The sequence below is a fragment of the Megalops cyprinoides genome, chromosome 8, assembly GCF_013368585.1.
Source record: "Megalops cyprinoides isolate fMegCyp1 chromosome 8, fMegCyp1.pri, whole genome shotgun sequence".
NCBI lineage: Eukaryota > Metazoa > Chordata > Actinopteri > Elopiformes > Megalopidae > Megalops > Megalops cyprinoides.
This window is the reverse complement of record NC_050590.1, coordinates 32,262,334-32,274,880: the sequence shown is the minus strand read 5'-3', so window position 1 is coordinate 32,274,880 and position 12,547 is coordinate 32,262,334. Positions and strand designations below refer to the sequence as shown.

General features: G+C 44.7%; 1 protein-coding gene across 1 annotated transcript in view; it reads left to right on the top strand.

Moving 5' to 3' along the window:
• The window catches only part of trim44 (tripartite motif containing 44), a 38,712-nt gene extending 32,982 nt beyond the window's left edge, over nucleotides 1–5,730 (top strand). Inside the window, exon 7 of the mRNA XM_036535120.1 lies at nucleotides 5,578–5,730. Within this exon, the coding sequence (XP_036391013.1) occupies nucleotides 5,578–5,653 (76 nt within the window). The 3' untranslated portion in view covers nucleotides 5,654–5,730. The remainder of the gene's footprint in view (nucleotides 1–5,577) is intronic.
• The last annotated feature ends 6,817 nt before the right edge of the window (nucleotides 5,731–12,547 follow it).

Below are 12,547 nucleotides of genomic sequence, written 5' to 3'. Positions count from 1 at the left end.
CAAAAGCCCTCTTTAGTAATTTGAGAAAAAAAAATTGCTGCGGGGAGGTTTTCTGGCATCAGAGATGATAGAAGCGAGTTAACAGGGAACAAGTGTTGGGAAAGCAAATTAATGCCCTTGCATCACATAGAGTCTCAGGACAAATTACCCCCTTGGTAATCTGTTCTGATATCTACGTTTTACAGATGTATCCTAAAACAGGGGTGCACAGCTGTCTTACTCTGCTAGCTTGGAAAAACCTGTGCGCATTTGACTTTCCCAGTGTTTTATGGGATGGGGACACATGCAGAAGAACATAAACACATACAATAGTCAGGGGGAATTGTCTGGACTTCATTTGCCACCATTTGGCCCCTGCAGTCGATGGCGACGGTGCTTTGGCAGTAATGATGTGCACAAATTCAAATGGGGGAAACCAGCAGAGCAGCATCTGGTAGCCGATAAAACTGATGCGTGTTGCCAAATAAAACCGATACGGCGTGAAATAAAGGTCAGAGGAGGCATAATGAATGGCCACGGCGGTGCTGCATTTGCCGTGGCAACCGCTTAACCGGAGATGGATGCGTCGCCCAGCCACGTCTTCGTACACCCCTGCATCTGTGTGTAAAATGAATGTGTTGTTGATATATTAACACAGGCACATTTAATGTTCAGTTTTTTTCACCTGGTCGCTTCCCGCACACATTCAACTACCCGCTCAAATTTCTCTCTCATTCTCTCTCCCTCTCTCTCTCTTCTCCCCCTTTTTTGCGAGTGTATCTGTGATGTGTTGCTCTGAACACCCTGAGGATCATTTCAACAGAAGATGAATCCTTCCCCACAATATCTCCCTTTGTCGATCAAACCTCCTTTGTCATTTTCTTTCTGGGTTATATGTCATGGCTTTATTAAGACACTGGTTTTCCTTGCTTCCTTTTAGCTAGTGTGGGCTGATATGAATTCTAACATGTTTGTGAATCATTGGAGCATGTGTGCGTGCATGTGTACCTGGCTTAGTCTGACATTGCCATGGTTACCATCACTCTAGTTTGATTTTAAGGCCACTAATGGGTACTTGTGCACAAAGAGATAATATTCACAAACAGCAAAGCCTATGTATTAGCATCATGACTTAAGAGGGGCTATTCACCTTTTTGCCAGAGACCCTCACCCAAAAAATGTATCCCTCTCTTACAGTTTGTACCCTTCTTCCCCAATAACCTCAGCAGCCACACCAACTGAGACCAATTCTTCCTTCTCTTGAATTTACATTCTTTTTCCACTTGGTTTCAAGTAAGACAGTGATGGGGCTCCCTCTCTCTCTCTCTCCCTCCCTCCCTCTCTCCCATTGCCAGTTCCTTCTTTCTCAACTCTGGGTTATATGTCTTGGAGTTAGACTACAAAGCACTTTAGGCTCAATGAATTGAACAAGGGCATTTCCAAATTGCATGTGTATTTCCAGAGGCAGTTAGATGAAAGGCAAGTGAGCGATATCCAACCAACACATGCAAAGAAAACCCCCTGCAGGAATTATGGCCAATTAGAACCAGCACTGGGCTTATTTAGATATGTTGAATTACCCACCATACCCTGGGCGAGTCTGCCTGAACCACATCTGTCCCTCAGCGGCTGCTGCATGCTACTCTTTTTTAAAGCTGTTTGCAAAGCTAAATCATCCTGGAGAAGCTACAATTTTTAGTTCATTAAGTACTGAAAGAGTGCTGCTCTCAGAAAGAGGGGGTAAAAGGCTGTCCTTGCGGACCTATCAATAACCATTAGGGATCCTCTCTCATTAAGAGAAACTTTCACTGGCTGGGCCTACAGTAGCCAGCCTCCTCTAATAAGATGGAGTATGTCGAGGCAGCATCATCACCGTTTGAAAATGCAAATTGTAATATTTATTTACCCATAAAGGATGACTGCCTGGGTGCTCTCTAAATAAACTTATTTATATTCAACCTTTCTGAGTGAGCAGAAGGGCAGCCTTTGCCTTTGGTCTTGTTATCCACAAACTGAAGAGGAGCGACGCTGTGCTGGCACGCTCCCGACGACAAAGCCCAGCCCATTGATTAAAGGCCCTCCAGCTCTTGGCCAATAGCGAGGCTTCAGACTCAACTACCCCACTCCCCCACCGTGCTCAACACCAAGAATGGCCAAGAGGGAGCAAAACTAAAGCTGGCACACAATCCTCCATACAAGTTCTTCATTTTGGTGCCAGCATCCTTCCAGCATGTTCTCACTGTCTAAATCCCCACCCTGGATGAGTGATGGTTTCTTTGCGAGGGAGCGACAGAAAATTTCAATTTATCCAGTGATTGGAAATGAACTAAATTTGCGCTCTCTCCCTCCAGAGTGCCTACATGCCGTGCATCCATCACATGGGGTGCCATGAGCACAGTTCGGCACCAGTGAGGGTCCAAGCATTCTCAGTTGTTCAGAAGGAGTGGTCACCTGTTTTCCCTTTGGCTGTGTGTAGCTGCCCCTTTGGTTATGCCTGTATCCCCTTTCTTGTCAGCAACAGCCAGTTTTGAGCATGTGTAACGGGTGGTCTCTTGCGTTGTGTGTTTAATATGATGTTACGTGGGTCGGCGAGCGAGCGAGTTTCGAACCGAGGTTCTTACTGCTCGCTGCCAACCCCTTAAAGCCAGCGTCGTTGCCAGTTGAGCTAAAGGCAAATTGCCTTTAGCCTGTCGGCGACAACGCTACTTAACCAGGTCTCAGGGGGAGTGACGTAGCCGCTGCAACCACTGGGCTACCTGCTACCCGCTACCTAAGGCTTTACGCAGGACTCACACGAGCTAATCACTTCAGCTCTGCTACACTCACCCCCCTTTGACCTCCTCTGACTCCTCAGCGACCACTGGCGGCCAAGCTGTGCTTTAGCCAGTGATCCGGGTCACGGCACCAATGTAACGGGTGGTCTCTTGCGTTGTGTGTTTAATATGATGTTACGTGGGTCGGCGAGCGAGCGAGTTTCGAACCGAGGTTCTTACTGCTCGCTGCCAACCCCTTAAAGCCAGCGTCGTTGCCAGTTGAGCTAAAGGCAAATTGCCTTTAGCCTGTCGGCGACAACGCTACTTAACCAGGTCTCAGGGGGAGTGACGTAGCCGCTGCAACCACTCGGCTACCTGCTACCCGCTACCTAAGGCTTTACGCAGGACTCACACGAGCTAATCACTTCAGCTCTGCTACACATGGAGCATAAACACATGGTTCTGTGATCAAATGATAGACCACACCTATGGGACTATGACCAGTGGATCAATGTCAGGGAAGGTTGGCCCAGCTACAAGAGATTGTGAAGAAAAAATCAATATTGATATTTTATTTTTTCAGTATTCCTCTCCTTACAGTGCACATTTCAATCAGTAGCTGATAAAAAAGCCAGGACTCCAGTAACAACTGAAAAATGATAATGAAGATAGCTTTAAAGCTCACGTGGGCTGAGCCTAAGACTCAGGCAGTAGTATGGCACAGCAATAGGGAGCTCAAAGGTTGCTGGCTTAATCCCCAGGTGGGCCACTGCTGTTGTATCCTTGGGCAAGGCTCTGAACCTGAAGTGCCTCTCTAAATACCTGGCTGTAAATGAATCATAAGGTGGAACTTCTTCCCAGGAGCTTCAGTGAAAGAGGAGGGTCAGGAACCAGTTGGAAACAGAACCTAAATCAGCAATCAAGGTTTATTAGAACATTTACATTGGCTATCTATTTGGTCATGCTGACAGAAGAAAGGGTGCTGCTTAGTATTTATTCCATATCTGGTGAAGAGGTTACTCAAGAAATTTGCTTTAGATACATATAAAATGAGATATACATGGGTTGACAGAAAGCAGAAGTGATTACATGATTACAGAAAGGTAAATAAAAAGGTTAATATATTTTACTGGCATTAAAACTGTCTACCATGTTAGCTGCTGTGTAACATCATCTGTTAAGATGTAAATAATTCAAATAAAATGTAATGTAAAAACTAGCAAATGTGTCTCCCAAAACACTTTCAATCTGTCCAGATCTGTTACTTCAATCTCCTTCACATTGTACCCTTTAAAATTAATAATATATAGAATACAACAAAGTTGATAAATAAGTCATGGATGGTAATAGCCTGAAATATCAGCAGCAGTTTCTTGACCTGCTCAATGGACAATGGGTATAAAAAAGTGACCTTCCATAGCAAATGGTTTTCCCTTCCCCAACATTTTGATCAGCACCCATGCATTTTCTTGTGTTTTATCAGCCTGCTGTCTCTGTAGGCTGCACTGCTCTCATCTGAGTTGATTAAATAAGTTATTACAGGTATGTGTCCTACGGCTTACCTTGGACTTGTGAATATAAATAGTTCATTTGCAACCATAGGGCTGGCTTCTTCTTTTGGTGTATGAATATTGTAATTCTGAACCTTTTTTAACTCAGACAGCAGGAACACACTGGCATCGACTGGCAATCAAGGCTAAAATTGACTTATGGAAAAAAAAAAATTTTAAAAATGGGTTTTTTTTGTTTTTTGTTTTTTTAAATTCTGATTTTTATTGTCTATGTAGCTGCAGCACAAAATAGTCTGTTAAGAAGAAAGGGATATGCTTCTTTGAGTGTAATGTAGACCAGCTTTTTATCTATAGAGGCATTGGTTTATGAATTCTGATGTTTACAAGAATCTATTATGAAATCATTTCAGTTCAGTGCATGACAGAAGTCTAGATTGATTAACAAAAAAAAAGAAATATCTTTTTTAACACAATAGAGCCCTTAAAAGTTTGATTGGAGTATGAAATATGCAGGGTTCCAGCACGTTTCCTTCATCAGCATTACTGCTGATGAAAGGCACAATGTGGCTCTGTTATGCCATGCAGAGGCTTTCAACACACATCCCCATCAGTACTCAGCGCGCTTTTCCTGTGAAGGTGCAAGGAGTTGCTGACTGTTTCTTTTTTTCTCCCCCAAAGTGTGTCAGAGAGGGCTTTGGGATCAGAGCACAAAGTCATGATTAAATAAATGTGCAGGCACCTTAGCTTGCGCTTTTTAACCAACAATTTGGCGGTGATGCGACACAGATGGGAGAAAGGTGGAGAGAGAGATTTATTTTGTGATTCATGTCCCTTGACCTAGAGGGAGGAGGGCACCATTGCTTGCTGCACCAAATGTGGATGTCCAATAAAGGCAAATGGCTGGCTGAACCCCCACCCTAACTTTTTTGTTGAAGTGAGAGTGGAATAAAATCCTACAGAGTCATTTTTCATCTTTGGAGACCTGAGGACCAGAGTATGTCATTTCTTCTGCGTCAGAGCAAAATCACTGACATCAGGCCAGGACAGGAGAGGACTGGAAAAGGCTATTTCAAAAAAGATAAAACATAAAGGGGAGGAATGGAGAAAATGAGGGCAGAGTTGGCTTCCATTTAGAGATGTCTAAGCAATTGGGTAACCTGCAGCCAGGGTGTGTGTGTGTGTGTGTGTGTGTGTGTGTGTGTGTGAGAGAGAGAGAGAGAGAGAGATAGAGAGAGAGAGAGAGAGAGCGAGAGAGAGAGAGAGAGAGAGAGAGCGAGAGAGAGTGAGAGAGAGTTAGTGTGAGAACTTCCTAATTCTCTCCTCTGTTTCCTCAGACCAGAACCCAGGCAGGACCCACCTAGGGACTACGGGGACAGTGGGGCTGGGTCATTTATGGGACATGCTCCTTGATAACAAGCCACCACCCCTTGACAGCATCCTGCCACCCACCCTTCCCTACCTCATACCCATTTGGGAGATGACTAACACCTGGGAAAACTACTGGGTCTCCAATGACTAAGGAGCAATTTTCAAGAAACTGCTGATCTAAAAAGTGGCAGCTTTTTTCTTTTTTTTTCAAAATTCAAAAAGTGATTATTTTTTGTTTGAAGAAATGTGAGTTCTATGTAAACGGTTTGTGTCTGCATTTTAAATCTGAATCCATGATTGTCCAGTCAGGTCTTTGATCTTGGAATGGGGCTGATTCTTACAAATTGACCAGCCATCACAAATAGACCAGGAAATATTGAATGTGCCTTTGGATTCCCTTTTCATTTGCCTTATATGGATGTATATTTACACTATATTCATATATTTTCAATTTAAATGCAAACCTTTCCAAATAAAATCAACCCATTCAGTATGGTGTCTAAAATGAGCATTGAATTACTCCCTTGATGATCAGAAAGGGGAAAATACAACAAATTTTGGGTTCTGTCATCTTTCAAAGGCCATGTGGTCACCCCAGTACCCACCCACCTGCATACCCCTCTGATCCACGTATGAGTTGTTCCATTACCCCATTGTTTGCTGAGTCTTACCCCAGAAATTAATCTTTTAATGAGGGTTATAATTCACATAAGACGTGGACTCACATTCAAAGATCCAGTGACCTTTGTTTTAGTCACCATGCAGTCAGTGGGTGGCTAAGTTGTAGGATTTGTTATACTGGTATACTGGTATGGTATACTGGTTCCTGTTGATAACTGAGGTATTCCAGAATGCCACCAACATTACAGGCAGCACATTGTAACCCAAGCCAGACTCATGCATATGAGATGGCACAGCCTTTGTTTTGCTGAGAGAACAGCCAGTTTAGTTTATCTCAGTGAAGCACAATCAGTCGTTGCCAGACTTATACCTTTTCATTTTTAACATCAATTATTTAACATCTGGTTTGGTTGTGTGAAAATTTTATTTCAGTTTTAAAAATGTAGAGGCATGTAGATTTGATGTCATTTTTGTTTGTCTGTTAATTTTTTCTTTCCACATCTCAAACAAAAAAAGAGTTTTGTAGGCCTCGACTGTTATAAGATATACCATAGTTACCATACCATGCCTGTCATTGCTAACCACCCTGTTTTCAGAAGTAATTCCGATGTAAATTTGAATCTTTCATTAATGATACAGTTGTATCATTAATGAAAGATTCAAATGTACATAAGGGTGGTTTAAATCTCACTTTAGGTTTTGCCTGGAGAATTACTTTGAATGCAAGTCGAATGCAAAGTAATGATATGTGGTGGAAGCTTTAACAGTTCTGCTTGGTTTTCTTTTTTATGGAAAAGGAAAAAACCTTGAATCTCTCCTGCTGATTTGACTGCTGCATCCAGCGGTGTGACGCACCGGGTGAAATCTTGTTTGTTTTCCCATCTTTCCTGTCGCTTTTTTTGAAGATAATGTAAGAAGAATGTAGCATAGCTGAGTGCCTGATGAACTGTCTGTGTACTTCTTGGCGTTCAAAGCTGACGAGACGGCGCTTATGTGTCAGCGTCAGAAAGGAGACGAAAAATAAAGGAAACAAATAAAATAAAATCCCAGGCAGTTTGTCGTTACTTTGTTTCTTAACTTTGTTAAGACACCCGTGTGTTTGGGGAGCAGGGGCAGCACACATTGGACCTGGGCCCACAGGAGTGGCAGTGTGTAGCCAGTACAGGTGTAGCCCTGCCCTCAGGCCAAGTCACAGAGGACCAACAGGCCCCCACAACATTGGGAGAGGGGTGTCGCCTGCCATGGTCCTCAGTGCCAATAGAAACATCAAACACCACTCTACCAACACCTCAATGTGTATTGACTGACCAGAGAGAACTGCTCTGTTGCTTGACTCTGAGACAAAAGCACATTGCCCTACATCCTCTGCAGCACCTTATTCACGCCACCCCCTAGGAACCCTCAGATTTACACTCCATATGCTCCCAGACAGACAGCATGATCTTCAGTTCACTGCGTGCATGTGTGATTTCTTGGCTGTGCATCAGTGTCGAAACAAAAATCTCACTCAGAAGGCAGTGATTGGGTTGAGAAGCTCCACACAGCACCTGGGATTTGTTCACCTGTGTCCTGCTCTGTGCAGAAAATGGTGTTTTTCAAATCTCTCTGCCAATCCAGACGGTAACCTCAGGCTTCTGGGCCACGCTGTCCACTGTGCACTGACTCTGGCTGTGGAACTAAGCCATTTTTGACAGTTTTGTGCCATCAGAGAGCCCCCTTTTTAGCACCTAATCATTAGAGCCATCTCTGCTGCCATCATCCACCTCACTAGATCAAAGCGGTTGCTAATAAACCTTTAGAGAAACAATGAACCTGTTGTCTCTAGAGGAAACTGCAAGAAGAAGAAGATTGCATGATCTCATTAACTGGGAGACCACAAGGGTTTGTTCTTCTCCTCACCCAATTACACTAGACCACAGTGGATTAGTTCGCCTTCTCTTTTTGCACGTCAAAGCACTGCCATTAACCCCCCAGGGGGCAAAATAGACACTGTGGGTGTTTGTATTGACAGAAACGAATTGCTTCGAGGGCTACCAGATTGAATTAGGTACGTGACAGGGATGCTAGTGGCTTGTGTGGCTTTCATTACCATAGTTAATCGTTGCTTTTATCCCATTCCTCATCTAAAAGGGTTTGGAAGCCAGCAGTTTTGCTGCAAGTAACCTGCCCACTCACACCCATTTACTGTATGAATTCATTTGTGTGTGTGCGCGTGTGTGTGTCTGTATATCTTTGTAGTGGTGTAGTAGGGAGGGCTATTAAAGCAAAAACACCCCCCCCCCCCCCCCCCCCCAAAAAAAAAAAAAAAATCTACATAAGTCACATGCTACTTTGAAAGAAATATATTGCATGCTTCAGAGTAAGTGTACCCTCCGATATATCTTCCTCCAAACCACACAAGCGTACATGCACTCAGACATGCACACACACACAAAGCTCAAATGCAGACTCTCTCAGACCATTCCTCACCTACCATTATTCCCTCTCTCCCTCACATGCCTGCCCCAACAAATCTCGATTTACATCATTTCCTCTGCAATTTCTGCTCCATCCAGAGTCCAGCCAAACATCAGTCAATGTTCCTTTCTCCTTCTCTCCCTCTCACTCACTCTGTCTCTCTCACAAACACACACACACTTTCTTTTCCATTCTCTCTCTTTTTCTCACACCTGTCTCTGTGGGAAATAAAAGTTATCAGCAGTCCTTGGTACATCCAAATGCTGAGCTCAGGCAATTTCTCTGCTGGTGAAGAATCCTTGCCCTCCAAATCAGAAGCGCAGGAGCAGCCTCCCCTGTGACAGTGTCCCGAGTCCCAGAGCACACAGAACAGCCCAGAACTCTGTGGGGGCTGATGGGACTTGAGCTGAGTGGTGCCAGTGTAAAAGCATCTGTAAGGTACAAATGGTGTGTGTATGTGTGTCGGTGTGTGTGTATAGGGGGGCAGACTGCTTGGGACGTTACACCACTGAGGTCAGGACACCTCTCTGACTTTACTGTACGCGTTTACATCAGACGCTGCTTGCCATGCTGTAGCAGCAGTGATGATTAAATACAGAAACTCCACAGTCTCCCACTTTGGTTTGGGGACAGGGACTTTCTGCTGGTGGAAAACAGAAGAAATCACTGGAAGGTGAACATCTGGCAGTGACATCAAACAGCCAACATAAAAGGCTCGCTCCCAAACAATTTCCTCACATTTGTGTCAGGGTAAAAAATGTACTTAATTAATCTTACTCTTCCAGGGGGAGGACTGCTCAACTGTTTGCACTGTCTGCGCACGTCCATGTGAGTCCACCTCCCTGATGTACCAGATGTTAATGCAACCCGCTCAACCCCTCTCTGTGAGTTCCCCTACAATGGCCGTCAGTCATCTGTTCAGGCTCAGCATTCGCATTACTCATCCGGCATCCTCGCTGCTGCAACAGCGTTCTGTCACACATCCACCACCCTGTAAATAACAGCTTGACGTGGCCCGGCTTTCAAGTTTGTTCTGAGCAGGAATTATGGGGGTTTGCATTTGTACTTTTCACTTTAAGTTTTTTTCAGGATTCACTTGATATTCCATCCCCCTTGCTTCTCTCTTTCTCGCTCTCCTTCCCTATTTCTCTCCAGCAGTGCCCCTCCAGTCCCGCCCACCTGCTCTTGATTGGTGGGAATTGTTATTAAATGCCTGGAGAGTCAGAGTCTGGTGGATCTGATAGTAGGATAATTGCCCCCTACTTTTGTCTTTCTTCTATTTTGCCTGTATGTGTTCCACTGACATTGATATGATAAACAGCTCCAGTTATTAGGCTGGGTGGCCCCTTCCTAATCAGAGGCACAGTCTGAAGCTAGCAGGCCACCCCCTGTGAAATGTACGCTGAGCTTTATTACTCATAAGTTGGATCTGGTCCAGACATTTTTACCAGGCGGCATTATTTGGCTTTGTTGAACTGTCTGTCATTGTAGCGTAGTTCCTTTTACTGTCTACCACCCACATACCCGTCTCCCTGTCACAGTTGGCAGTGCATGCCAGCCCTACAGAGACAGCACAATCATCATAAACCCTGAATTAAATCTGTATTTAAAGGGATTTGGGGTTAGTCCATGTAGATGTCTGCGATCTTGTGTTTCTTTTTGTTGAATCTATGAAAATGTTTTTCTTTAAAGCAGAATCTGCAGTGGAGAAGTTCTCCCCCAAAATATTCCATCAATCAGCAAGAGCAACTCAATGAACAATATTTATTCAGGCGAGTGGAACCTCTGAAACAGCTGCTGGGCACAAATGATCTTCACGGCAATTACGTTCATATCTCCTTTTCCCTTTTCCTTTCGTCCTGCTTGGAGGAAGCATATGCTCTCAGCTGAGACAAACAGTTTGTAATTAACTGCGTAATTAGAAAGCACATCCTCACCCTGTCTGAGTTGTGCAGGAAAATTATGGACCACTTTCCTGTAGGCTTTGGTGTTGACGACATAGGCAGGCTCCTCACCTCGCCAATTCTCCCCCGATTCCCAGAGCAAGTATGTTTCTCTCTCCACACATCATGGTGAATCTCCAGGGCAGTCTGCAGGCTCCCAGTGCGCTTACAATCTGTTCTGACAGCAGCCCCGGCCACCTCTAAACCTGCCAGAGCATTAATAAGCACTATTAAGCTCTAATGAACACTAATAAGGACTAATAAGCCTTTCCTTGCTGCAAAGAGAGGGAGGTGCCCTTGAATTGCACATACAGAGGGACCATGAAGGTCCCTCTCTGAGAGATATCTGCTCCTGCATTTTTTATTGCTGACGGGTGTCGTCCTGGAAACCAATGGAGGTGCAGTGCTCCGAGGATGAGGAATGGGCAGAGATCCTTGGGTCACCCAGTCCTGATCTCCCCATCTCAAAAGCATGGCTCCATTGCTGCCTGGCGCCAATGGCTACCTGAAGCAGCCCCCATCCTGTAACTGTTATGTGTTTTAATCCAACGCGATGTGAAATTTATGAGCGATGCGAATGCATGAAAAGTCAATGGCAAGAGGCGAATGGGCGGAGTTAATAGTGGCAAAACTGCAAGCAACATGAAAAGGGCGAAATGAGCATTCACTTGAGTTAAAAAATGTTCAGCTCGAGTGAAAATTTCACCTGGCGAAAGCCAATCACATTCAAGTAGGGCTAGAAGCCACACTCCCTTTCCAGAAATCTCAAATCAAACTTGCTATCAGCATTGGTGTAATCAAAAATGCTTGCTGTGACATGGCGCAAATTTGCTTGCTCATTTTTTAGGCAAGCTATCAAACCCGCGCAAGGAAAGTGAAGCGAAGCGATAGATGCTGAAAATCCTCATCCTCCTGGGACGGGTTTCATCTGAGATAGGAAGAGAGGAGGGAAAACAACAAGCATGTAAGTGGCAGTCCTGGAGACACAGTCTGCTGAGAGGGACCAATTGCTTGACAGTAGTGATGGATTCTGGGAGCTGGGAGTCAGACAAAGGAGGAGTAGAGACAGTGATGTTACTTTACATTGTTTGCCTAATAGACCTTCTTATCCAGAGCGACTCACACAGATCATCCATTTTTACCAGATAGATATTTGTGGGAACAATTCAGGCAAAGTGTTTGAGCACTTTTCTCAGGGGTAAAATGACAAAAGCAGTGAAGTAGTGTGGGGCACTGGGGGTGGGGTAGCTGATCAATCATGGGCCAGGAGAGAACAGAGAAAAAGAAGGCTACATTTTCTGTCAAAGTCAACCAATATTGATTCTTAGCACTGCTACATCCACCCACAGAGGCAGACTCCAACAGGTCAAGAGCCCAACTGCTCCAGAATACAAAAAACGTACCATCGCCTGGAGCCATCTTCTTTTCTCCCTTTCATTTATTCGATCCTACAAGCATTGCAGGCACAGCCTGCATTGTAAGGGCATTACGGACTGACAGAAAAACCTGCAAGCCATTGTTTAAGTCTTTTTGTTTGTACCACGTCAAGTGCTCCAGAGAGCAGGGGTGAAGGATGTGATAAGAGAGGAGGGGGAGGTTTCTGTGGCCTCAGGTTACTCCGAGTGGGATGCAGTGATAGGGTCTGCCACTCTCTGTGGGTGGAGTGTACCTGCTATCCGCCCACACAGACACACATGAACACACACACACTCCGAGTTTTGAAGCACTGGCCCTTTGTCCCTGTGGCCTCCTTCCAATGATGTCACCAGTCAGTCCAAACCCGCAAGCTCTCCACGGATGCATTCTCAAACGGCTGGTAGGCAGACAGATGGTTGGAATATTTTAGGATTTCGTCCAACTGATTGAAAATTCAGAGCAAACTAGAGGCTATGTGGATGTTGCAAAACATGCAAGG